Here is a 25,980-nt window from a genome sequence, read left to right as displayed (position 1 = left end):
AGCAGGGAGCAGTGCATGCCCGCCGCAAATCTCTCAGGGATCGAAGTATTTTTTCCGGAAGAGTGGGTGAAAATCCCCCAAAGAGCAACTGAAAGACTTTACTGCTGCTAAAAGCCATCATGAGCAGTAGGTCAAGGGGAATGCTACTGAACATGCTGGGTGTTCACCAAATGTTTTGTCTCAGACTCTTTCCCTTAACAAAAGTAATCTTGCTCAAAATGATCATGCTGTTTGGAAATCTGGTCATATTTCACTCTCACAACTTTACTGTTTGTAATAGAAAAAAACACAGGGGTGCCCAAACTTTTTCATTCCTAGATAAATGTACAACGTGGAGAAAAGGGTTGAAGAAAAGAATTGTTAGTAGAGGTTTGTTAAAGTGCAGACTGGTGGCAGGTGAGCTTTTTAAAAATCCATTAGCAGCGCCTTGTGTCATCTGCTGGCTGCTTAATAACAACAATGGTTTAGGTAGTGAGAAATGCTCACAATACTGCTGTTGACAGAGCTTGATTTTAGGGCAAAAAAACAGCTGTAACCATTTCTGTACCTGTTTCAATGTTCGTTTTGACAGCTCAAAGAAAGAAAAAAACTGTTTTTGAAGCTGTTCTGTTGACTATATTTGGGCAAAAAAAACCATCAAGAGACTCAATGTTGGTATTTTCCATTTGGTGTAGCATTTGGATGTAGAAATGGAACAGTGTGAGCGCAGGGAAACACAGAAACTACTTCTGGATCAAATGGATTAGTTTTCACATGTCAGTGAACCTTTTAAATATGAAAATTATGTTACAGGAAAGTTGCTTTGATTTAGCTTTGAAAAGGACACGTCAGATGTTTTCTTTATATGATTTCAGGATTAATTATGGATGATCGTTTGATTAGTGGAACAAAGACTTTCTTTAAAGTGTCAAATTACCAATTTTTCCCTCTACCATAATGATGTGTACATTTAAAGTCATTTTTCATGGCCCATAGAGAGATTAGATCAAATGAAAAAGAAAGACTGATGTCACAAAAGAGGATGAAACGAGAGCTCCAAAACTGAAAATGTGTAGACTGTAAGAAGCAACACAAAATAATTCCTACAAAGGCAAGTAAGAATTTTCAAATGCCCCTAGATCCATCAATAATATTGGGGGATTCTCTTAAATCAATAAGAAATACAGCTGATTAAGAGCAGAGCTCAGTCGGTGATAGCAATCATTTTAACTTGGCTTACTGCAGTCTCAAAGCAAGTGCTTTGGTACAGCATACTTTAAAGGGTCATTTTATCACAATCCTGTATTTTTTAGCCAAATACACAAATTGGATTGCGTTTTATATCAGCTGTGATTCCACTCGGTGGTAAATCCAAATATGTGGTGACCTTTATTAAAACAGGCGGAGCAGTTCCTCAGCTGTGCTGGAAGGATCTACAACACATTTCCTCATTGTTTTGACTCTTACAGAGTGAATTGAGCAGGTGCCGTGTGAAGTGGGTTTGTGGGCGGACAGTGATGGGTGGTGAAAAGGGATTTGTGTAACTCACTTTGCAAAGCAAATCTTTAGCTAAAGCAGAAGTGTTTCTCTTCCCACTGCTGCATGAGGTGCCTATACACCTTCCCCACCCCTTCGTCCCCCCATCCCTCGTTCCTTTATATGCTGCACATGGGTGACACAGGACTGTGCTAGTGCGGGCTGCTCTATGCTCCAGCTGCATCTGCTTGTGTGCCCACAGGGAATGGTGTGTGTGCGTGCATGTGTGTACCCTGCCTGTGCACCAGTGTGTCCAGAAAATATGGGAGCACAGGGATTGCAGGGCTCTGCACCCACCTAAGCCATTCACAGGCTCAGCATCTCACAGTTGATTCAGCACCTTGCTAATAGCGCACACATTAACTGCAGCACAGATCAGAGGAGGAGTGCAGTTATGAGAGAGAGAGAGAGAGGGAGAATATGTCTGTGTTGAGCAAATGTGTGCATGGTGCGTCTAGTGTGTGTTTGTGAGAGACGGAGAAATAGAGGCAGAGAGTGTGAGAGCGGGAGGGAGAGAAGGAGCGGACGTGTGTTGGTGGGAGCAGAGAGGAAGGATGGCTGCTCGTGTTTGAAACTGCCTCACATGCTCAAAAGGAGGCAAAAATTCAGCAGAGGCAGAGAAACACACGTGTCACTCGGGGACGCATCCTGGTCATCATTTGTGGGGAGGCAGAAAAGACTTGGCAATGCCTGCTGAAGTGAAAGAGGTAAGTGTGTGTTGGAATGGCTCAATTTGCTCTGTACTGTTTTTTTTTTTTTTGTATTCCTGCAGAGAACTATAACACTGCACAGCTTTGCATTCTGCCTCTGTCATGATGAATGAAGGAGGCATCAACTGCTTCACTCCCTTACCTCTAACTGCTGGCTGGTGCGGTCTCCTTGTGTGCACGGTGACATGATGCTTACATCTTTATCGTGTATGTGTATGCAGTTGCATAGAAAATCCTATTTTAACTTTGATTGCATTATAAGAAAAGACTGTCTATCTCAGGGGTTAATGCTGCACAGACTCTGAATAAGTGCATTGCCATGATGTATCAGTGAGGCATTAAAATTGACCATGCAGCATTTAACTATTTGAGGTTCAGAGTGTAATCGGGGGGGAAAAGAAATGAAAACTTTGAGAATATTTCCCTTCCTTTTCATCTGGAGTGTCATTCTAAGCAGTTTTTTTGCAGCCCAGCGTGTTGAGGTTAAGCATGATGTATTGCATAACATTTATTAAAAAAAAATTTCACAGGAAACAAGGCTTTCATTGCATCTACCATTTCAGGGCAGTTTCCATTTGCAGTGCACACATTCCCTGAATCTCATCTTAAAAATATCAACCCCGCTGATTCAACAGATAGTAGAAGGCAGAAGAGTTGTGACAAAGTTGTGACTAATGTTTTCTGACACCAATGGGCTGATGTCATGTTTTATTATCCTGTGGCGGCATCACTGTTTCAATCCTAAAGTCTGATAAAGACAAGCTGTCTGTTCAACCCAATTTATGCTCTAGCTGGATCACTCCAAAATAGCTTTGCATCACTCATGCAATTTCCATCCAGAGGGCCCATTTTTCAAGTCAATTTTTTTTTTTTTAATGGATTTGTCACGAGTTTGAGTCATGGCTTTTGCTTGATGTGCCCTTGAGCTGGTCACCGAAATCTCAACTTGCACATCATTAGATCAGACTGTGTCTCCTAAAATAATACCCTAGCTGCAGCTGGCCTTGATACCAGGAAGTTGACGAGAACAAGATGCTAATTGTGTCATTCTGTCTCCTGCAGCACTTCACCTTACATCTATGTACTGCTTCTTGATTTCTTTTTCTTTTTCTGAAAGCCAAGTCAGATTCAGAAACATCATCTTGACCTATTTGGCTCTGTGAGCACACTCACTGATGGTGCAGTGAGTTATTCAAATGAGCTTTGACTCGCAGTGGCCTGGTCTTCCCTGGAGCTTGAGTCAGACAGAGACAGCACACAGGCCCATGTCCAGCCTATTATCATCCTCCAAATCCTTAATCAAGCTGTCTGTAGAGGACAGTGGCGCCTCGTCTGTCTTTTGGCCAAACGTTCATTTAGTTCCACCGAACAAAATCCAATCAAGCTCCCCCAAAGGTGTTCAAGCCCCCCTGCCAGTATTGTGACCGTTTCATCTCCTCTTTCCTCTGACACATTTTGTACATGGATATGAGGGGCTCTTGTGTTTAGTGGGGTGTTTGAAAATGAAGCTCTCTGCCTCTCCACACTCAGGCAGTCGTTCACTGCAGCTTTATTTTGTACAGCATGCTATGGTTTGGTTAGCTTTAGAATTTGTGAGAGAATTTACTGAGATTGAACAATTTATCTGCTTTTCATTGGCAGCATAACCTTCAGCACAATGTTTCTCTGCATATAAGTGACACATTTAAGAGGAGATTGAGTCCTATTTCTCAAAATGAAAATTGATTTAGATAATAGATAAGCACTTCAAATACTAAAATTACCCATTAACGGTGTAGTGAAATGACTCCCTTTATTTATGTTCTGTTGCTTTCATTGGTTGCTTTCATCAAGTTATTCACTGAGATCAGTGGTGCAGTAAGTACATTTTTTTGTAGACACATTAAGCTTGGAAAAAAGTCAGTATAAAAAGTCTATTCAGTTGAAAATGGCCTCTGGTACTCTCTAAGATCAAGATGCTGAATAATTAATCCTGTCTGTCAAATTAAACACATGTTGAAAGGGAGAGCAAATTTAAGTTCTGCTTGAAGTAAATAAGAGTAAATTGCAGAGATACCCACATATTGTACAAGAGCAGCAGCATTTGGATTGTTTACTCGAGAGCCCATGGTGGTGAATTACATGTAAATGTAAACAGATTGACAAAACATCTAATCACATTACAATGCTGCCACATTCATTCACGGGAACGTGTTTATATATGTTTTCATAACACAATGAGGATCATCAGTCTCTTGGATATGAAAAACTTGCAGATTCCATCAAAAGTTACCAATAAGTTCAGTGCTCATTTTATCAGACAGAGATGCAGACAACCAGACAAATATTTTATGCGTTATGTTTCCAACAGTGGAGTTAACCTACAAAAGTGTACCTGAGAGGCCCGGTGCAGACACAAACATCAAAAAAAAAAACCGTTGCTTTCACCCTTGTGTTTAATGAAGAACATGACGGTTAGGAAAGGAATACAGAAAACATATAACAGAATTTATTTGTTTCTTCTCTTCTGTTTTCTCTCTGTTGTTTGGTCTGTGAAAGCATCCTTGTGAAATATTGCTTGTCAGTTATCATACAAATCAAAAGGATGAAATTACCTATTGGATATTAAAACCAAAGTTTTGATAAGCTCTGTGAAAGTTGGGTGGTATCTTAATCAATTTCAAGCAGGCAAATAATTATTCAATTGAAATAAGAATTCAGCCCTCTGTTCGGTTGCTTGTAATGGCTGAAGTAATTAAATGCACACTCCAGCGAGCACGTGCATAAGAAACCACTTTGACCATGCATATTAGATTATTCTCACATATCAAGAATATTTTCTACTTTGTGTTATTGTAACCTGATTGAAGTATTCAATGCATCATCACAGATTATATGAGACCCTACAGCTGCTTATTTAATCTCTTATCCTTTGTATTTGTCCACAGTTCTTTAATGTTGTATGATGAATGCAAAGAGGTTTTGCTATATTCTATAGTCATGTGTACTCCTTTTGTTCATTTAGACATTGTAAGCAATGGAAATGTTGTTGATTGCCCGTATATATGTACAGTGGCCCGAGATACAACACATACAAGTCCTTCAACTGAAACGGTCATATTGGTAGTTTGTTAATACCCCTCTATAAAGCTCCTAGCCACACCTGTGAAAGTACCACACCGAGAAAAGGCAGGATGGAATACACTCATATTCCACATTAGCACAAAAGTCTCATTAAAAAGCCAAGTCCTGTGCTTTCAAGCGTGGACCTTTGTGAGACGTGAGATAGAAACTAGTCAGTATCATGGCCACACTTGATCAAAATCCTTTAGTCTCTTCCTGGTTGAATTTTGGTATTAGGTATTATTTGGTCAGGGTAAGAAAAAGATCATGGTTGGGAAAAACAAACAAACAGCACAACCATCTCCACCATGGATGCAATTTTGCTGGTTGACTTGGTTACATGTAAACACAACACGATATGACCAAACCTCACTTTTTGGTTGGCTTGATGAAATAACGTGACTTGATTTGGATAAGAAATCAAAATTACTCGTTGGGGTGAGAGAGCAATCATGGTCAGGGCTAAACAACTTCCTCATGGATGCCATTTTTCTCCTTTACATGCAGTTGGTCACACGAGCACTAGAGACCACATATTCTTCAAATATACTTATAGTTCACACCTGCCTGCATGGGCACGGGCCCGTTTACAGAGCAATGGTGACTTCTTTCCTTCTTTTTTGCCTTTGTTGTTTTTGTGTTGTTAAAAAAAATGTTGTTTTTCACCTCAATCTCATTTAAATATAAGTGCGTGTATTTTACTGCTTGAACTCTGTCACATTATATTAATCAAATATCGGAGCGGAGCTCTTAGCTTTGACTCTGCTCAGAACACAGCATTAAGTGTGGCATTCTTATTCCGTCAAGGCTGACTTATTCACTTTTTTGTTTGTCTATATTCTAAGCAACTGTGTCTACATTACAAACAAATTATGCTTGAATTTCATAGCTCAGTGACAGGGCCTCATCAAAGTCTGTGTATGTGTATTATTCAGGAGCAGAGTTTGGAGGGGCCCCCTCCACTCTCCCTGTCCCAAGAGGCTAAAGAGGCAACCCCGGAGAACCCAACTTGCCCTGACGAACTGGACACGCCCACTTCCATCGCCTCAGTGATGACCTCGACCAATGAAAGCTCCACAGAAACCGACACCCCACAGCAGACAGACACTGAGGTTCATCACCACCTTCTGACTTACAGCATTTTCTTAATCAAGGTTTTGGTTGACTGCTTAGGCCAGTTCACTTTAAACCTGTAATTTAGTTCTGATTCATTTATGTATATATATATTGTGTGTATTTGAAGAAAACATTTTGTTTCTCAACTCTGCTACAAGGGATTTCAAACCTAAATCAATTTACCACACCAGACAATTGAATTTCCTGCAATTTGTTCTGCTTCTAAACAGTGGCTGGACCTCAAGTTGTTTCATCAGAGTCCAATATAAACTAATTTTCAACTAAGGGAAATTCATTATTTATGGGCTGGAAAGAATTATTCATTATTTATCAGAGGCTCATGAAGCCAGTGAAGTTTAGAGAGGATGATGATTGATCATTGCAAAAATAAAAGAGATGGACTGAAGAGTTTCAATGAAATGATAAACACGCGGTGCATGTAATGAAAACATGCCTGGTCAATTCCAAGTCAATTCCAGCCAAATATGTCCTGCTCTGAATGTGAACAAACCAATTTAGTGGCATTTAAAAAGAGAGGAGCCCAGATAACTGAGACAAATGAGATTTATGAGACAAAGCTTCTAAGTAAACTTTTGCAGATAACTGTTGTGGTGCATCGATCCTTATAGGAGTCCAAAGCCGCAGAACAAGATGGTGAAAAGGCCCCAAGTGAGACCCAAGAAACCTCAGAGCTCCAGCAGGAGAATGTCCACACATCAGATACGCCTGATCTCACATCAACTCCAGAGGTTCAAGACAACACCTCCCCTGGGCAACCTATTTCTAACGCAAACGCGGAGCCCTCTGAGTCTGTTATGTCAACCACAGCCAGCAGCACCACCGCATCAACTCCCAAACCTCAGGTGGTGCTGGAGCCCGAAGAGACTCATCCAGCGAACACAGACAGCCAGAGTAGAGTGTACACCATTCCTGATGCCTACAGAGGTATCGGGGGTGACCTCTGCGCAGGATATGGAAGCCTTTCACGCTACACCCTCCACGGTTACCTGCCAACCAAAAACTTCCAGCCTGGGGCTCACTACACCTTACCCTTCCTCAGGGACAGCTTTACCCCCACTGGCCTTGGCAACCAGACAGAGGAGGACAGAGAGAATCTTCTGGACATGAAAACTGACCTCCCGGCTGCCAGTTATCCAACTCTTGGAGGAATCCACCAGTTTAGGCCAATTACCACCATGGAGCTCCTCAGGGAGCCCTCGAGAACCAGGTAAGAGAATGATGCATGAGATGAAATGTTACTGACCCCCCAGATCAGGCTGGGTAAATGGATATACTCTGAGATATGGACTATAACACAGTTCAAACTGGACACTTTGAGTTTTCAAATGATTATGTGATATTTGTGTGTTGTTTCTCCATAAAGAAAAAGTGGAGGCGAATTTTACTAATCTTCATCACAACACAATGGTCAAGTTTTAAGATTATTACAATATGAAGGCAAAATATGATCAAATGCCTTGATGTTAGGCTGTGTGATCTATTTTTTTTTTTACACAGATTGATTCAAATATATACATTTTAGTCCAGCATTTACATTTACACTGACTGTTATTTATGTGGATAAATAAGAGAAAGGGAAAGTTAAGGTTTAGCACCTTGTGATAACAATATTTCACTATTTTAACTCATTCGATTCTATTATGCATGTCATAACATGATGGGATTCTTAGACAGAGTATCTAAAGCACTTTTGGTAGAATATTTATTTTGTTTCAGTGCTGCAGATCTACATCACAGCTTAGTGTGAAGCAGGACTCACACATACACATTTCAGGTCAACGGTCTGGTTTGTCATTCACTTTGAATGAGGTGACGTCTTTCATTGCCAAACTGAATTCTGGGTCTGTTGTTTTGCTTTGCAAGTGTTGCTTGTAGTGAAAAATTGACAATAGTCCTTCAAGAAATCTCTTTAAGCAGCAGTGGAGATACCAGGGAATCAAATCTCCTCACTAATTATGTGTCTGACTGTGTGACTGATTGTCACTACAATTCCAAACATCAGGCCCGCCAACCATCAAGTGTTAAAGCAGCTGTTAATCCTGCCCGAGTGTTGTCAGATTTTCGTTGCATTGTGCTGAAATGTATGATTTTGTTTTGAATCTGTGTAAACTTGTAGAAGTAGACACCAAAATGAAATCCTAAGCTTTTAAATTATCAAAATATAAGCTCTTTAAAATGAGGATATACCTAAATAACAATAGTCAACATAAAAAAGTCTGTAATAGGGTGAAACATGAAATATGTAATGCCACATATTGCTACAGAAACAGTGCGGAATAATCACAGCTAATTAAATCCCAGAAGACATGCTATGATAAAAACATACAACTCTGCTGCGCAGACATCCTAAGGATACCACCCTGTTCCTGTGAGTCAGCGTGAATAATAGAAAGACAGATAGACAGGAGTTAAGTTACAGCCGGTATCCAGAAGCCTGCAAAATTGATAAAAAAAAGAGGTCTCTACTGTTATTGCCTGTCAGAATCTTTTCTGTGGCTCATATGGAATGATAGAGCTGTTTTTAGAAGGTGGACTAGACAGAAATTCAGCTTAAACTGATTCGTTCTATATGTCCAATGTTAAAGTAACAGATTGGTATTCATAGCTCTGGTTGTGAATTAGATGAGAAAATTGATATGTCTCATGTCTGTCTGAGTAAGCCAGTGAAAAGTCTCAAATCCCTCACCTAAGTATAAGAATCAGTTCATCAAAAATACTCTGTAACAAGTGATAGCGCTGCATAGAAAAGTAAATTAAATACTAGCATGCAATTAATTGCAGATGTAATTAAAGTGTTAAAATAAAAGTGCTTCTGCTTTAACACTTTTTGAGCACTGATTGAAAATAAACCTTGCAAAAGTCTCAGAGGATAAAAATCCTTTTTTTTGGCTGGTAACAAATCTGCCAGTTAAAACAATACGCTGTATATAAACAGTCATGTGAAAAAGAAAGTGTCCTCTCTTTCGACTCTTAAGGTTTTACATGATAAAAAAAAAAAATCAACTGTTCCTCACTGCTTCTTAACATTAACTAAATACCTGAATGTTCATTATTATTCATTTAACAAAAAATACAAATACAAATGCAGGAGCAGTGTATGAAAAACTGAGTACATCCCATGATTCAGTAGCTGGAAGAACCACCTTTGGCTGCAATAACTAGAAGCAATCATTTTCTGCTTGATGGTATGAGGCTCTGACATCGGTGTAGAGGACTTCAGCCCACTCTTATTTATGCTGCTTCAGTTTATTCCGGTTTGCAGGTAGTCGTTTATGTAGAGCTTTATTAGGGTCACACCATAGTATTTCCATCAGATTGAGGCCTGGACTTTGACTGGGTCATTAGAACACGTTGATTCTTGTCCTTTTTTATTTACCCTTCTAAAGTAGATTTGTCGGTATGCTTGGGATCATTGTAATATTGTATGACACAGTTTCAGCCAAGCTTTAGCTGTTGGACGGGGATCATTTTCGATACAGAGGCGTTCATGGACGACTCAGTGATTACCTGGGCACCTTGCAGATCCTGTAGCTGCAAAACAAGCCCAAATCAAGTCACCTTCACCACCAAACGTTTTCACGTTGGTCTCATTCATCCAAAATACTTTTTCATAAGAGCCTTATGGTTTGTTCAGATGCAACTTTTTCAAACCGAAGCCCTGCTATCATGTTCTTTTTAAAGAGAAGAACCTTTCTCTTGCAACCCATCCAAGCAAGCTATATTTGTTCATAGTTTATATCCAACTAACTAGTTGATAGGCCTGTAGACTCTAAGATGTAGCTCTTTGAGTGTTTTGCAGTTTCTCTGAGCATTGCATGGTCTGAAGTTGGGGTGAACTTCGTTGGGACATCAACTTCTGAGAAGATTTCCAACTGTTTTGAATGTTTTTCACTGATGAATAATATTTCTAATGGCAGCCTGATGGACTCCAATTTGATAGGAATATACCTTATAACCCTTCCCAGATTAATGGGCAGCAACCATTGCTTCTCTGAGATAATTTATAGTTGGCATTGTGTTAACACACACCTGAATGCTCTGGACCAACAAAATGCCAAAACCTCTGCTTTTATAGACATGCTTACACTTGCTGATGATCAATTAATCAAGTGCATTTGATCAGCAACACCTGCAACTTACACTCTTAATTCCTATGGAAACAGTAAGCGTGTACTTAGTTTTTCACAGTTTTCAGAGTTTTTGTTAAATAGATGATGAAATTAAATAGATGATGCGATAATTCCTATGTGGTTGTTCATCTTAGGTTGTAGTTACCTAATTTTATGACCTGGTTAAGACAGGATCATTGTTTCAATTTACAATACGTTTCTCAAAATGCTGATCAAATTATATATCATATCTAAAATATATTTTTTCTACTGATGTAATTTGTACATGTACAATACACACGACTACCCATATCTCTGCAGGAGTGGCTATGATGATGCCTTCATGGCCCAGCTGGAAGGGAACCTGAATCCTTTCTTTCAGGCCATGTGCCGAGCACAGACCCTGCAGATGCCCCACAAACGCAGCAGCATGGTAAGCCTGGACAGCATCCGAAGAGACCCACGCTGGAGAGACCCCAACCTGCATGAGGTGATCTCGATGCTTAGCCATCCAATGGACCCTGTCAAGTCCAATGCCGCAGCTTATTTGCAGCACCTGTGTTATGAGAATGACCGAATAAAGCAGGAGGTCCGCCAATTGAATGGGGTGCCGATCTTGGTGGAATTGTTGGACCATCCTAAAGCTGAAGTCCATCGCAAGGCCTGTGGTGCTTTGCGCAACATATCTTATGGAAAAGACCACAACAACAAAATGGCCATTAAGAACTGTGATGGCATCCAAGCTTTAGTTAGACTGCTTAGGAAGTCGAGCAGCATGGAGGTCAAAGAGTTAGTCACAGGTACAGCAGAACTGTTTAGCACAAGAACGATAGCCTGCAACTTTTCAAGTTGTTTCTACAACTTTCTTCTGTATGCACTGAAGGTACTCTGTGGAACCTCTCATCACATGAGCCACTCAAGATGACAGTCATCAACCAGGGACTTCAAACACTGACTGATGAAATCATCATCCCACACTCAGGCTGGAGGAGGAGACACTCGGCGGATGCCTCCAAACTGCAGAGTGCAGAGTGGACCATCGTCTTTAAGAACACCTCTGGATGCCTAAGGTAACTGTGGCTGCTGTCATGAATCAAAAAAAGAATGACAAAAGCTTTGGAGTTTGTGCAGCTTTGCTGACAGAGTTGTTTCTGCAGGAATGTAAGTTCAGATGGGGCAGAGGCTCGACAGAGATTGAGGGAGTGTGATGGGTTGGTTGCCGCACTCCTTCATGCCCTGCAGTCAGCGGTCATCAACAAGGACAGTGACAATAAGGTTGCTTAAGTCATCAGAAAAATATCATTGGGATGTAGTTATTATGAATAATTGTATTGTACATTAAAGCCATTATGTGTACAAATTTAATCACAGATTAATTTGATTCATAAAAAAATAAAAAAATCAGATTCCAACAATAAATGCAAGTAATTAAAGTTTGGATATTGTTCTCCAGAGTCTCAAAGTGAGAATGTTTTCAGCATGTGTTACTTTCTGGACAACATCTTTGATTGAAATGTTCTGCCATTGCTCCCAATTTAGTCGGTGGAAAATTGCGTCTGCATTCTTCGAAACCTGTCCTATCATGTTCACAAAGAAATACCAGGAGTTGAGCGATTTCAGGAACCCCACACTGGTAATCTGATGAAATCAGTGGGGCATCAGAAGAAGAAGAAGGAGGAGCCTGAGAGTTTTACAGGGAAAAAACCAAAAGGTTGGTAGACTTTTCTCGTATTTCACAAATGTTGGTTTGCTATTTCTTGCATTATGGTGTATTTTCTGTATTTCTTGATATTACAAGGTTTTTATGCTCAAAATTAAGATCTGATTAAAGCATACATGAATATTCATTAGTTTATCACATCACAGAAAAAAATTATCAAGAATACAGTAAATTATGATTGATGAAAAACATTGACATAGGCATATAAAATAAGGTTTTAAAATGATAGGAAAATGAGCAGCGTTCTTTGCTTTGAGACACTGGGGGCATGCTCACTTAAGAGAGATTTCAGTTGTAATTGAGACTGTTTTCTCTCTATTAAACAGTTTAGTCAATTCTTTGTAATTTTTAGGCACACTTGTTATATTTATAAATTCTTCAATGTGTTTTTTTTCTTCCACTTCAGACCATGGCTATTCAACAGTGGAGCTGAGACTGACTGAATTTAAGGATGTTTTCTTTTTTTTGTGAAAACTTAGGAAACGGCCATTTTGCATCTTAAACCATGAAACAGATCCACTTTACAGTTTGATAATCAGAAACTCTTTTCTCAGTTTGAAAGTTTTCATTTGCTGTTGGCATGTCTTTGCTTTGCGCATTCAGGACTCACATCTCTTATTTTGGCTTTTATGCAGCTGAGAGGCTGAATATTTCAAATCCCTTCACACGATGGAGCTGGCGATAGATTTTGCTCTGCTGGAGGAATGCCAGGTTTCAAATATATAAAAGCTGTCTTGTATATGGTTCCACCTGTTATGGAATTTATACACCATGCAACTGAGTAACAATTAAAGCAGGTCTGAAAATTATTACAAACCAGACATGGTTGTTTAACTAATTTATTGAATAAGTCATTGAAAATAAGTAACTGTTTAAATTATGATTTATAGATAAACTGCAACAGTTTGTGCAGAAAATAGCGACGTAATGGAGTAACAATGACATAAGATTTAATGGTGATGTAAAGTTTCATGGCTTTAAACAAAGCTACAGAACAAAGCCAAACATTGAGCTAGTCGCCACTTTGAGGATGTGTGTTTTCTGCTGCTTTGTCCTTATACAGGATAACATAATCTCTGACACTGCTCTTTCTTCTTTTCCTACCAATCCATATACAACAGAAGAGTGGTTCAGTCAAGGTCAGTCAGCTCATTAATCCTGAATATTTTCAAACAAGTGATATTGTGATTAGCCTCTGCAGTGAATTTGATGATATTGTCTATTTGTGTATTGATAAAATGAAAACTGGTGTTTGTGTTTGTGTGCACGTGTGTGTATCTGTGATGCACAGGTTGGAAAAATGGATTTATGGACAGAAAATACAGTACATTGGATTTACCAAAACGTACAGAGCTAATTAAAGGTACATCTTTGAAAACATTTTCACATCAGCCTCACACTGCATTTTACATTCAACACAAATACTGCAGCATGCAAAACACAAGCTTTTTATTCGACTTGTTACTATAGATTACATGTAAACAGAATGCCAATCATGTATCATTATCAAATGTCAGCACAGTACCTGCTCTCTGTGTTAGGCTGTTTGCTGTAAAGCATGACATTGGCATGGCCTGGAAGAGAAGTCATTTAAATGCAACACCACACACCAGCACCTGCACCACTTCAGGACACTTTCATTACAAAAGCGAAATGGCCCATCAACTAAAAGACAGATAACATTTTATCCTGCAGTACCTGGAGGACGATGGCAATTTAGGACTGATACAAGCATTTCCTCAAAACACTGCATGTCCCATAGAATACACACGCTTTTATTTGGTACCTTTGCAGAATGTCTACTCTTCTAATGTTCTCTCGTTTATTTTTAAACTCGGCTTTGCATGCTGTGTGAACAAAGAAACTGAAGGGGGAAAAAAATCACAGTACTACTGCAGGCCTGAATACTGTGAATCTCTGGCTGCCACTGGAAAATAGATCAGAGCTTAGCTTATGCCTCCCACACTGCAGCCAGTGAATGCAAATCAGAATGACAATCATGTTATGGTTCAGGGTCAGCCTTATGATACTTGTCAGCCATCCAGCAACCTCCACTGGCTCAGCGCCAAAAGAAAAAGAAAAAAAACTGACCAACCTACCAACCCACTAACTTAAAGTGACTCCGATAATTTTGTATCTTATAAATACATTTGCATTCAAAAAATGAATTTGTTGTCTTGAAAGCTAATAGTTAATTACACTGAAAATGACACAGCTTATTATGTTTTTAGATGATCATATCCCTCTGCTTTCCTGTTCAAGGCTTGGAGCTGCTGTACCAGCCAGAAGTGGTGAGGCTCTACCTCTCTCTTCTTACATGCAGTCACAACAGCAACACTCTGGAGGCAGCTGCTGGAGCGCTGCAGAACCTCGCTGCGGGACATTGGGCTGTGAGTACAAGGAGGAGTTCCAAGTTACTTCCCCTGCTCAGACTACAGGGGCGATATTGTAAAGAATGCATGAAAATTCCAATTCATATTAAGTGACCCTTGCTTATACCTTGTGCATAAAATCGGTTCTATTTGATTGTAGAGCTTACAGCTGAGAATTATCAAAGTGAGATCCCCACAGCTGCTGTCATTATTTGTTAATGTCTTGTCTGTGGTGCAGATAGAGTTGTACCATAACGAAGCACTATAAGTGAATTCAGTGTAAATCAGCCAGCATGGTATAAGGTCAAACAAGACAACTTCTATGGGCTTGCATTTGAGGGGATGCATGCCTAAGGCTTTTCTTTTTTCTCAGCTGGTTGGTTTTGTCTTTGAAGCACCATCATTAATCAACTTATTGCATAAGGACAGTGACCTTGTCATCAGCCTACATGGTCAAAAATAACTAGCTTCTACTGAATTTCCCTGTGAGAGGCTCCATATGTCTTCTAAATTATGTCCTGAGTCAAAAATGTTGCTATCATTTAAGACAAAGGCTGTTCTCAGATTAAAGGGCCTACCATATCTTTCAGCTGTGAAATCTTGTGTTTAAAGAGAGCTTATGAAATTGTATATCTGGGTTATGACATAATTGTGATAATATATGTTGATATAACTGAAAAAATGTAGTCAAGACAAGTCAAAACACATTAGCTCACAAACACTTTTTTGTTTCCACTTGTAGTGGTCCAGCTATATTCGGGCAACTATCAGAAAAGAGAAAGGGCTTCCTATCCTGGTGGAGCTGCTGCGCTCAGATGTGGACAAAGTTGTGCGAGCTGTGGCCATTGCTCTTCGGAACCTGGCCATTGACAGAAGGAATAAAGATTTAATTGGTACTGTCATAGAACTGCAGCCTTCATTCAAGTAGCTCTGCAGGTTCAGAGTAACTCTTCTATGTCTGCTTGTCTGTTGACACAGGGAGCTATGCTCTGAGGGACCTCATAGGTAATCTGCCATGTGGGCAGCAGCACCCAGCAAAGAACCTCGATGGAGATACAGTGGTGTCCATTCTGAACACAATTCATGAGATCATCACAGATAACCCAGAGAATGCTCGAGTGCTCATACAGGGTCATGCTGTGCAGAAACTCGTGGCAATCAATAAGTCAAGGTGCCTCGGAATAAATGATGAGCTTTGTTCCTTTACTTGCATTTTAGAGATTGTTCTGATTCCAAACTAAACTGAAAACGAAAAAGCTAAATTGATTAAATGTTATTGGCATGTGTAACATTTTTAAAAACGACTGGATAATCAGACTACCTAATATCTGCTTATAGTAATGTCACAGTCTTAATGTGTTGTCTCATGACATTATGAGCATTAAATCTGTTCTGTTGTTTAACACAATGTCACAACAATGGTTTGTTATCAGTCAATCTGCTCGGGAGACCAAGGCAGCTTCCCATGTACTTCAGACAATATGGGCTTACAAGGAGCTGAGAAACACGCTCAGCAAAGCAGGTTGGACCAAGAGCCACTTTAAGGTATTTTCTTTCATTTCTTGGTATTGAAAAAACCCAGAGCAACTTTAAGTGCAAAATTTATGCTTGTTCAGGAAGAGAAAAGTTGATGTGGGGTGTTTGGGCTTGATCTGAGCTCAGAAAATCATGTGTGCAGTAAGCCTCTGAGCACCAAGACACAAGATGCCCCATATCCACGGTGTAATATGGATTGATATCTTTGAGTGTACTCACCAGAACCAAAACATAATGAAAAACAAACGGTGTGTTGATGCTCATAGGTAAAAGTTTCTGTTTCTTTTTCTTTTGAAGCCTACAACTTCTGGAACGATTAAAAAAACCAAGAGTGGTAAGCAAAGCAGTGATGACATCACCTTACCTCTCATGGACAAAAACCAAGGTCAGAAAATTGTTGCATGCCTTCCTTCAGTTAAGAGTTATTTAGTTATCATCTAGATATAGGATGTCTCCACTAGTGTTGGGAACACTAAAGGCTTCTCGATACACTGAAGATTCTAACATCAAGTCATAGACAAACTTATCAGTATTTTTAGTCTCAGGCCGTATTCGTCTGAGTCATATCCTTAGACCGATGATGTGCTGCTAAGGTTATTAGTCCATAGACTTGTATTACATAAGGACAGTGACTTGGCCTTAGACTTGGCCTGAACAATCTCTCCTAGAGCAGAGCAGGCTGAAGCATCACCAATCTCATTTCATTTGAATATTTTTCATAAATGGTACCCACCTCCCCACACTGAGGGCGACCTCTAGCCTGCCATCTTTGTCATGAACAAGACTTAAACACCCTTTGAAGGAAAAATAGTGCTATTCCCGGGTTTGAACTTTGTTTCTCCAGTCAGCTTGTGTCTCTACTGTTTCAGTTTAGATCAATTAAAGTGCTCTTTTGAAGCTTTATATTACATATTAAGATAAACTGTGCATAGATACGTTATAGCTGTTTTACACCTTCACAAAGGTATCGTTCATATTTAGATTTTTCAATGCAGACAGACAGACGTGAAGTTCACATAATAAGTAACAATGCTTTGGCCCCGGAGATGACGTTATACATTGAATTAAATGTTGTCTGGTTGAAAGTTAGTTCAAGGGGCTAACAACTGATTTTACAACAAAAAGGGCAAAGTGGAAAAAAACATAAATATTAAAGAATATGAAAAGAACAGGCAACTGTTGCACTGAACAATCTTCACTAAGAACCACTAAGTTTCACTCCACCACTTAGCATATCTTTGTCCACTATGACTTCTATTGTAGTCAAAGGAAGCCATCGGAACAACAACAGCCCTGAGACAACCAAGAGCAACCCACAGCTTGGACTTTTTCACATGAGATTGCCCCAAATGGCAGTAAAACAGCATAACATGTAAATGTGTGTTTGCGAGGCACCAACTGAGAGCACACAGAGATCTATGTTCAGCCCTTTAACCCTTTAACTTTCTGCTCTACCATTTGGTAGAGCACATTTTTCACTGACTATACTCTGTCTTATCAAAGATTAGTGGAAGTGAACATACCTAAACCATCTCTAAAACTGGGTTAAGGTATGTAAAGCTAAAGTGCTAAATAAGTGCAGACTTTAAAAGGTTCAAATGAATGTTGAATGTGATGTTCAAATTATACTGAACAAGGCAGCTTTTAGCTGACAAAGGTGAAGCAAGCGCTGCTCTCTCTGGCAGCATTAAATTTGTCACTTCACTCTTGTTGACAGCGATGGTGTTATACAGAATTGTGTCTGCATGAAACCTGTGGGTACGAACTTAGGTAACACCACAGACCTTGCAATATTTGTACCAGTCAGAGATGTAAATACGACTTATACAGCTAATGCAACTGAATTAAGACGATTCAATTTCTGTGTTGGTATAGACATGTATAGCCCCTCTGTCACATTCTGTCTAAAATGTTTCACGTTTAAAAGAATCTTTAAAAGCTCCCTCCTGGAAAGTGTTGGAGTTGGAGGCAGCTGCTGATTTTTTATTGTTTCAAGCCTGCACAACAAGCCACATGTCCTCTCTCTCTGGAAACTGTAGAGTGGCGCGGTGGTTAGCTCTGTCGCCTCACTGAAAGGTGGTTTCAGATTTTGGCTGAAGCATTTCATGTTCGGTTAATTGATGATTCTAAGTTGAGCCTTTGGAAGGTGGGTGAGTGTATATGGTTGTTGGTGTTTGTGTCTGTGATTGACTAACGAGCTGTTCGGGGTTTACCCTGCTTGTTGCCCAATGGCAACAAGGAACTCCCCCCTACCCCATGCAATCCTAAGTAGAATGAGGCAAGTATGGAACATATATGAATGATGAATAAAAGACATCGATATGTTGTAGTGTCAAAATTATGACCGAGTAAATGTATACACTGTATCCACTGTTTATATAACAGTGTGAAACTTTCAGTAATATGAAATTGTTGCAGCTAACAATGCCATGATAATGAAATTATAGACTCATTTACAAGATTGTGTCGCTGTAAAGCTGCCTATGATGATACAATTTGATACACTAATGATTTAGGAGTGTTTCTTTTGAGTTTTCTGCATCATCATCTGCTAATTTTAGTATTATTTTCCTTTGCAGATGTATATTCCTCCTTAGAGCCAAATGATAGAGTTGGAGATGGAAAGGGGCCTGTTGTTGAAAGAGACAATCTCCAGGTAATCATTCTTTTGAATTCAATGAATTTCTTTATCATTTCCAAATTTCTAAAATACTTAGTGACAAAATTTGTTTTCCATCACTGTATCTTATGTAATTGTATCTTTATATGTTGGACTAGAGTTGAAGAGTTTGGCTGCGGGATTTTGTTTTTCATCATTTCTTCCTTGGGTTTTGTGCCTCTCATGCTAATTGACTTACGCTGTCTGTGTTCCCTGACACAGGCGATAAGCGAAAGAAAACACTTCATCAGAGCTGGCAGGCCTGCAGTGGGCCTCATGGATAACAAACCTCCACCACTGGACTCCTGGGTATAAATGTAACAACACATCCAGTCCAGCCAGTTGAATCCTGTTGAGACACTTTCCGTTGGTGAAATGCTGATATGTGCCATCTGATCAATCTTGTACAGACAAACAAACAGTCAGTTGAAAAGGAATTCTTCTTTGTTTACAGGACTTAATGTACCAAACATTTACAAGTATTTACTATGGAGATTATTTGACAGTAGACTTTATAGATTTATCATTTAGGGTGACATACTGTAAATCTGAACACATGACTGATTACACGTGATAACTGAAATAACCCAAATATGCAAACCGTGGTGAAACTTGACTCCAAAGAATATATGACTAATTAGAATTTTACTGCTTATCTAAGGTATACTTCTAGTTTGTCAAGCTAGTAAGGCCTATAATGGCATGTGGATTTTTTGTTGTCCACCCCCATGGTTCAAGGATGAAGACTGATTCTGATCTAAAATAATTCTTGAAATATTCTTGTTCAGTGTCTGATACACTTAGGACTACTAGGGCTACTATTGCCGTAACCACCCAAATAATTTAGAACTACATTTAATCTTGTTAAGTAAGAGAAAACTGTTGGGTCATTCATACTCTCTAGAAGTCTCTATTGCATTTGTTTCATGATAGGCAAAATGGGATTGTACATGTGTAACAAAGGACTGTTAATATTCCAAATGAAGGCATTTATATTGTAACATTTATAGTAATACCCATGTTATTATTAAGAGTTATTTATGTGTATTAACCAATACCAGTAAGTGATACAGCTCTGCTTTGCAGTGGTCCTTTTTGCATTGCAATGTTTAATGAAAATAAATGCTGTGCTTAGTTTCTCATTTTTATTTGTATTTTCTTTTTATATCCAGACTGATGTTGATGTTCTCTTCTGTTTTATCAGTGTGCACCTCCTAGATTAAAATCACACAGTGGCCAGTTAAACAATGTGTTCTGGACCGGCTTTAATGGAGCCTCTTTTGAATTAGGTTCAGCTGAGTGGATCTTATAGGCTTTTGTGGGAATTCTTTTAAGATTTCTCTAAGCAACATGAGTTTCTTGTGATGTATCTGTGCTCACAGATCAGCCTCTTTACCCCAAAATGAAAAGTTCGATATAATTCGAGATGAGGGAACACAGATGACTCTGAGTCTACAGTGGCCTCTTGTGGAAATGAAAAAACATGAATTAATAATTCTATTAAATGATAATTGATTTACTACATCAGACAAAAAGGCAGCAGACAATTAATTTTTGTTTGACTCGAGTGTAATTATTCTATATCTGCACAATAGTTAATCAGGCTCCATCTTTTGATTTCATTGTGAGGCGTTAATCAAGAGCCATATCTATCTAAAGTAATTGCAAGACCAGTGTTTATCCGGAAGGAAGGCCCGTATCAAAATGAGGAAATATCAGAGGTCTTTATGGATAGCCATAAGTCCCTGGTGTGGTGAGAGAGAGGAGGGCAGAGCAGGGCCTTAGTGACATCTCCAAACATGTCAGCACAGCACATTGGACAACGCAGCCCTGCCCTCAGAACCAAACTGCAGGATCAACAAGGGCAAAGCAGTTTTCCCTTTGGTCCCAATAGCAACCTGTTGTCCTTTAATGAAAGAGACTCTGCAGGTATCTTCAAGAGATCCACATCTTCTTATCTGATGCTCAGCCTTTGGATATAAATCTTTCCTCTGCTCAGCCATGACCGTCCTAGTTTTCTCCAACCTTGGGTTTGTCCACTCTCTCAATGCCATGCTACTGGTTTTGATGGGTTTGAGTTGGAGCAGTTCAATCCAGCCTGGTGAGAGCCACCACCGGACATCTCTTGGTGTGGATCTGGGAGACAGTCCGCTCCTTGGTGCACAGGACTTTCTGAACCAATTTCTGTCCACGTTGAACCTCACTAGGCTGAGGCCCCAGACCAGGCCCCTCACTGCCCATAAAGAGCCACTGCCCGAGTACATGTTGGAGCTCTACAACCGATTTGCCAATGACCGCACTGCTGTGCCATCTGCAAACATTGTGCGTGGTTTCAAGAATGAAGGTACAAACTTCTTTTTTAAATAACATCATCATTTCATTTTTTTTTTTATAAATTTGTGCTTCATGTTTAAATATTCATATTTGTTCTTGCTGAGATTATGTTTGACAACTTTGATTGATCAAAGTGATACTGTAAATGTGGAGTTGCTCATTGGTGTTCTTACTAATTTACAAATTATATAAATAAAATAACAAAACATTTTAATAAGGGGACATTTTGGGGTTTTAGAGTAAATTTGACTTGAATTCTGACTACAGAAACTCACATAAGAAATACTGAGAAACCCTTTCTGGTATTTTGATTTCAGATTCCTCCCCCTCTGGTATAAAAGCCAATGGTGTAAGGATACATCCCCTGCTGTTCAATATTTCCATGCCCCACCATGAACACATAACTTTAGCTGAGCTTCGTCTGTTCACTTTGGTGCGGAAGGCCCAAAGACCGTACGCTGGCTTTGACTGCAAGGTGACTATCTACAAGATACACGAGGGTGTTGTTTGGACAAAAGAGGTGGGGAAAGAAGGCAGAGGGAGGGATAAAGAAGAGGTGGTGGAGATGAAGGATTTGGAGGAACTGGTGACAAAGCATATCCATGCCAAAGATAACAACTGGGTTTCGTTTGACCTCACCCATGTGGTTAAAATCTGGCGGAAGTCAGGGTGCGGAACTCATCGACTGCAAGTTCACATTGCAAGTCTGGGGTCAGAGGAGGAAGGGGCCACACACGAGGCCACAGAGGAGGGCCAAAGTTTGGTTGAGATTGATATTGACAGGAGCTTGGAGGGGAAACACAACGCAGTGATGATTGTTTTCTCAGATGATCAGAGTAAAGACCACAAACAGGACAGACAAGAGCTGAATCAGATGATGAAACATGAGAATGATCTTCCTGAGAGCATGGAAAGGAGCCAACAACCTTTCTGGGGGGATGTAAATCACAACTCTGGACATGCTAGCCATGATGAGCAGGATGAACTGTCTGTACAGCAGCTGCAGTCCAACCTTATCTATGACACACCTCCTCGAATCCGTCGCAATGTTAAGAGTGAGTCATGCAGGAGGACACCTCTCTTTGTGGATTTCAAAGACATTGGATGGGATAAATGGATCATCCAGCCTCTTGGGTATGAAGCATACAAGTGCAACGGTGTGTGCAACCCACCTTTGACTTCAGAGGTATCACCAACCAGACATGCCATAGTACAGACGCGACTGAGTGTCAAGAGTCCTGAGAGAGCGTCTCGTGCCTGCTGTGTGCCCACAAAATTGGAGCCAATCTCACTCCTTTATCATGATAATGGGGTGATCACTTTCAACCACAAGTATGAGGGAATGGTGGTAGCAGAGTGTGGCTGTAGATAGTATTACTCAGAGATAAAGACTGAAAAGATAAAGATCTAAATATATATATCTATTATCTTCTCATGTGCTTGTTTCCACAATTTGTTTCCACAATATCTAAGATCTCATACAGTGGACTTAGTTGTAAATTAGGGATGAACACATGATGTAAATTTGCAATTGTATAAAGGCAAATCAGTGAGTATTGTGTTGATTTTGAAAAGAAACCCTTCAATGCAATGCTGCAAAGGTTTTCAAACAGCACTGCCATGGTTTATTATAATTATTTGCCATCTTTATGTTTTAGATTATTTTGCAAGTTCCACATTTCCTTCTACATGAAAGTAACAGACCATATGCATTCAGCACAACAATGAATAAGATGAAGAAACAAGAAAGTTTGGACAGCAAAGATCTGAACACTGTGGGACAAATTCCTTTTCAAGAAAAGGAGAGTTAGCAACGAATTGAAAGGTTAAACTTTGAAGCTCCGACATTAGCAACATTTGGAATCATATGGATACGTAATACATCTTTTTGTTCCTGCATAAGAACAAAAGATGCACACTCAGAGCAGAGTTTCATAATGCAGAACATGGATCAAGTTATGTTTATTGCACAAATGGCTTTTACCAATTGAAGTGATTATTCAAGCAAAATCTGCATATAGAATGACTTTATCAAAATGATATGCACAACTTTTTTTCTTTTTTTTTTAGTATGAAAAGCATTGTTTGTTATTAAATAACAGTCTTGCCAAAATGCTTTAGAAGGAGATGAATGTACCGCAAATTTGTGAATTGTGTTTGTGCCCTGTGGCATCTTGGAGCTATTGAGATGATTTAAAGACTGTGACATTTTGGCTGCTATTTGCTTGCCAAACTTGCAGAAAATGTGTTTTCGAGGGCTTTCAACCAGGAGAGGATTTTCACGGTGTCTTGGGGATCCTCGGGGCCTCTTGTCTGAAAATGTAATTTCCCTTTGGAAACGTTGCTGTCAGCTGCTTTGAATTCTTTCGATATAAAAGCCATTCATATCCTGCTTTTTTTCTCACACATGTGAATATGAATGCTACTACGGTTGTAAGAATAAACATCTGAAGACAAATGCATTAATTGAGCAATCTTTGACGTCTTTTACACATTGTGTCATTGTCAGGCTTTCACATCACTCTCCAATGAACAACCTTAATCCCCGTCCCTCTAGCGTCACATGCCTAGCGAGCCTCTCTCTGCCCGCTTCCATGCCATAGTGATAAAGAGGTGTCAGAGCCTGGAATCTTGTAGACCATCACTCAGGGTGAGACGCCACTCCAAGTGGCAGCATTTGTGAGAAGGTGGTGTCAGATTCCTGGTCTCCAGCGCCAACATTTTCTATTGACAATCCTACCATCCGGTTGCTTGGTGCACTCTGAGCCATCCCACTTCCCTTTTAACACCGGCATGCGTATGCCCTTATCATGGCCATGGCAACGGTGTAAATGGAAAAAAGAAAAACACGTCACATCATCACCTAGCTTCTGCTGTTAACAGTCGGAAGTAGATAATGATGGAATAATGCTGTGGAGATTTCTAGCTTAATAGGATCGTGACTCAGCATGCAGATTGAAATGGGCCAAGTGTGCAGGGCCTTACTGATCTGTGATTTTCTTTTAAACTGTAGTGTAGTTTAGGCATGCTGGAAAATCATTTAAAATAGTAACACTACTTTTGAAAACTTGATCTTAAATAGAGGACTCCATTTGTTGAAATGCAATATGATGTTTATGATTTATAAGACTATGCTGTGTTTTTCTAAGGCCGAAAAATCTATTTAGTTTTGATCTACAACTTCCCATCTAGATGTTACTAAATCCGAAACGGTTCTCCTTAAATGTAATGTCAGTTACTGTTGTAAAAACGTGGTGGAGAGTAAGAGAGTACATTTACCCAAGTGATGTACTTAAGTGCAATTTTGAGATACTCATACTCATACTTTATGAATGTATTTTGTTTCATTTTAGAGTTTTATACTTCTTGTCCAATACATGTCAACCAGAAATATTGTACACTATTGAATTTAATTTTGTTTGGCAATGTTCTTAAGATGAGCACGATTATGATTTTAAGCAGTGAATTTCACACACTCTAAAGTGGTTTTTAAGATACAACTCCCAATTGCAAAAAAAGTTGGGGTGCTTGTGTAAAATGTTCATTAAAAACAGAATATGATGATTAGAAAATCTTAAAAACTCATTTGCTATTCACAAAAGAACACAGAGAACATATCAAATGTTGGAAGTGAGACATTTTACTGTCATTATTTGGGATTGTAAAACACTTTGTTAAAGAGTGAACCGGTGGTTTCCAGCCTATTTGGCTGTTCTTCAATCTGGTTTCCCTGCATTTAAAAACACATATACACCAATCAGCTGTAACATTTTGACCACCTGCCTAACATTGTGCAGGTCCTCATCATGCTAAAGAGCTCTGACCATTCACAGCAAGGACAAAGAACATCTGAGGGTGTCCTGTTGTGTCTGATCCCCAGAGGTTAGCGATAAATTATCTGAGCCCTGGTTGTGAGGTAGGAGTTTTCAGCTTGCTTTCCCAGATGTCTACAGATCCCATCAGACTAATATTTGGGAAGTTTGGAGGCCTGGTGAACACTCCAGACATGTCTTTGTCATGGACTTTGTGGAATCACATTCCCTAAGCCCTTGACTATTGTAACACATTGTGGCATCTCTACCTACCAGGCACAGTTCACACAACAGAAGATACATGGGAACTTTCAGTTCCAAACAAGACGCCAACCTTTGCATTGAATTTAAAATTTGAATTCTTCTTCAGTTTAGATTTTCTTTGATAGTTGTTCACTTTTCTCTTGACAGTCAGTTTGAATCGATTTTTTTTTTTTGCCAGAAGATAGTTGACTTTCTCCCTAATTAAAGCAAGCTGCAGTTGTTTTAGCACACATTTGTAAAAGAATAGGTTTGATGGTCTATAATCAGCAAAACATCTGTCTCAAAACCAATCAGTTGATTTTCAGTGACATTTTAAACCTCTACGATGTTCATGTTTATTTCATAAAAATAATAACGCTGTATGTTTGCTAAATTGGGAAATTACTTGACAATTAACAAAAACAAACAAACAAAAATATATACATATATATTTGGCCAGACCAACAACAGCATGTCCACCAAGAAGGTAAAGACTTGTTTACTGTGATTAGGTATAGTCAGTGGAGGTTGCTTTCCATGAAAGACCAAAGGTGAATTTTCCCATTAGATTGCACTAAACACGAAGGTTAGGCAATGAATCTGTCCATCCCATGCCTCGAGGCGAAATATTTTGATCAGCAAAACGGGTAAAAAAAAATGTTTTAGATTGACAAATTGCCTACCGAAACAATTATGCAAATTTTTACTTTTAAAATTTTTTTTTTTTTTTT

At 39.4% G+C, this 25,980-nt stretch overlaps 2 protein-coding genes across 2 annotated transcripts; both read left to right on the top strand.

Moving 5' to 3' along the window:
• The first annotated feature begins 1,832 nt into the window (after positions 1-1,832).
• Positions 1,833-20,038, top strand: arvcfa (ARVCF delta catenin family member a). The gene is made up of 16 exons (XM_072372407.1): positions 1,833-2,222; positions 6,263-6,439; positions 7,073-7,671; positions 10,895-11,373; positions 11,457-11,643; positions 11,731-11,848; positions 12,113-12,284; positions 13,415-13,432; positions 13,585-13,656; positions 14,556-14,683; positions 15,408-15,558; positions 15,644-15,836; positions 16,099-16,210; positions 16,499-16,586; positions 18,781-18,857; positions 19,083-20,038. Exons 1-16 carry the CDS (start codon positions 2,202-2,204, stop codon positions 19,173-19,175), a joined length of 2,685 nt encoding a protein of 894 aa, XP_072228508.1. The 5' UTR covers positions 1,833-2,201; the 3' UTR covers positions 19,176-20,038.
• A 403-nt stretch (positions 20,039-20,441) lies between these two features.
• LOC140276938 (bone morphogenetic protein 10-like) lies at positions 20,442-23,652 on the top strand. Its single transcript, XM_072371799.1, has 2 exons — positions 20,442-21,204; positions 21,512-23,652. Exons 1-2 carry the CDS (start codon positions 20,862-20,864, stop codon positions 22,564-22,566), a joined length of 1,398 nt encoding a protein of 465 aa, XP_072227900.1. The 5' UTR covers positions 20,442-20,861; the 3' UTR covers positions 22,567-23,652.
• Positions 23,653-25,980: the final 2,328 nt, after the last annotated feature.

This window comes from Leuresthes tenuis, unplaced genomic scaffold, assembly GCF_036924035.1.
Source record: "Leuresthes tenuis unplaced genomic scaffold, fLeuTen1.0.hap1 SCAF_19, whole genome shotgun sequence".
Classification (NCBI taxonomy): domain Eukaryota; kingdom Metazoa; phylum Chordata; class Actinopteri; order Atheriniformes; family Atherinopsidae; genus Leuresthes; species Leuresthes tenuis.
Note: the sequence above shows the minus strand (reverse complement) of the source record. Positions and strands in the feature narration are given on the sequence as shown.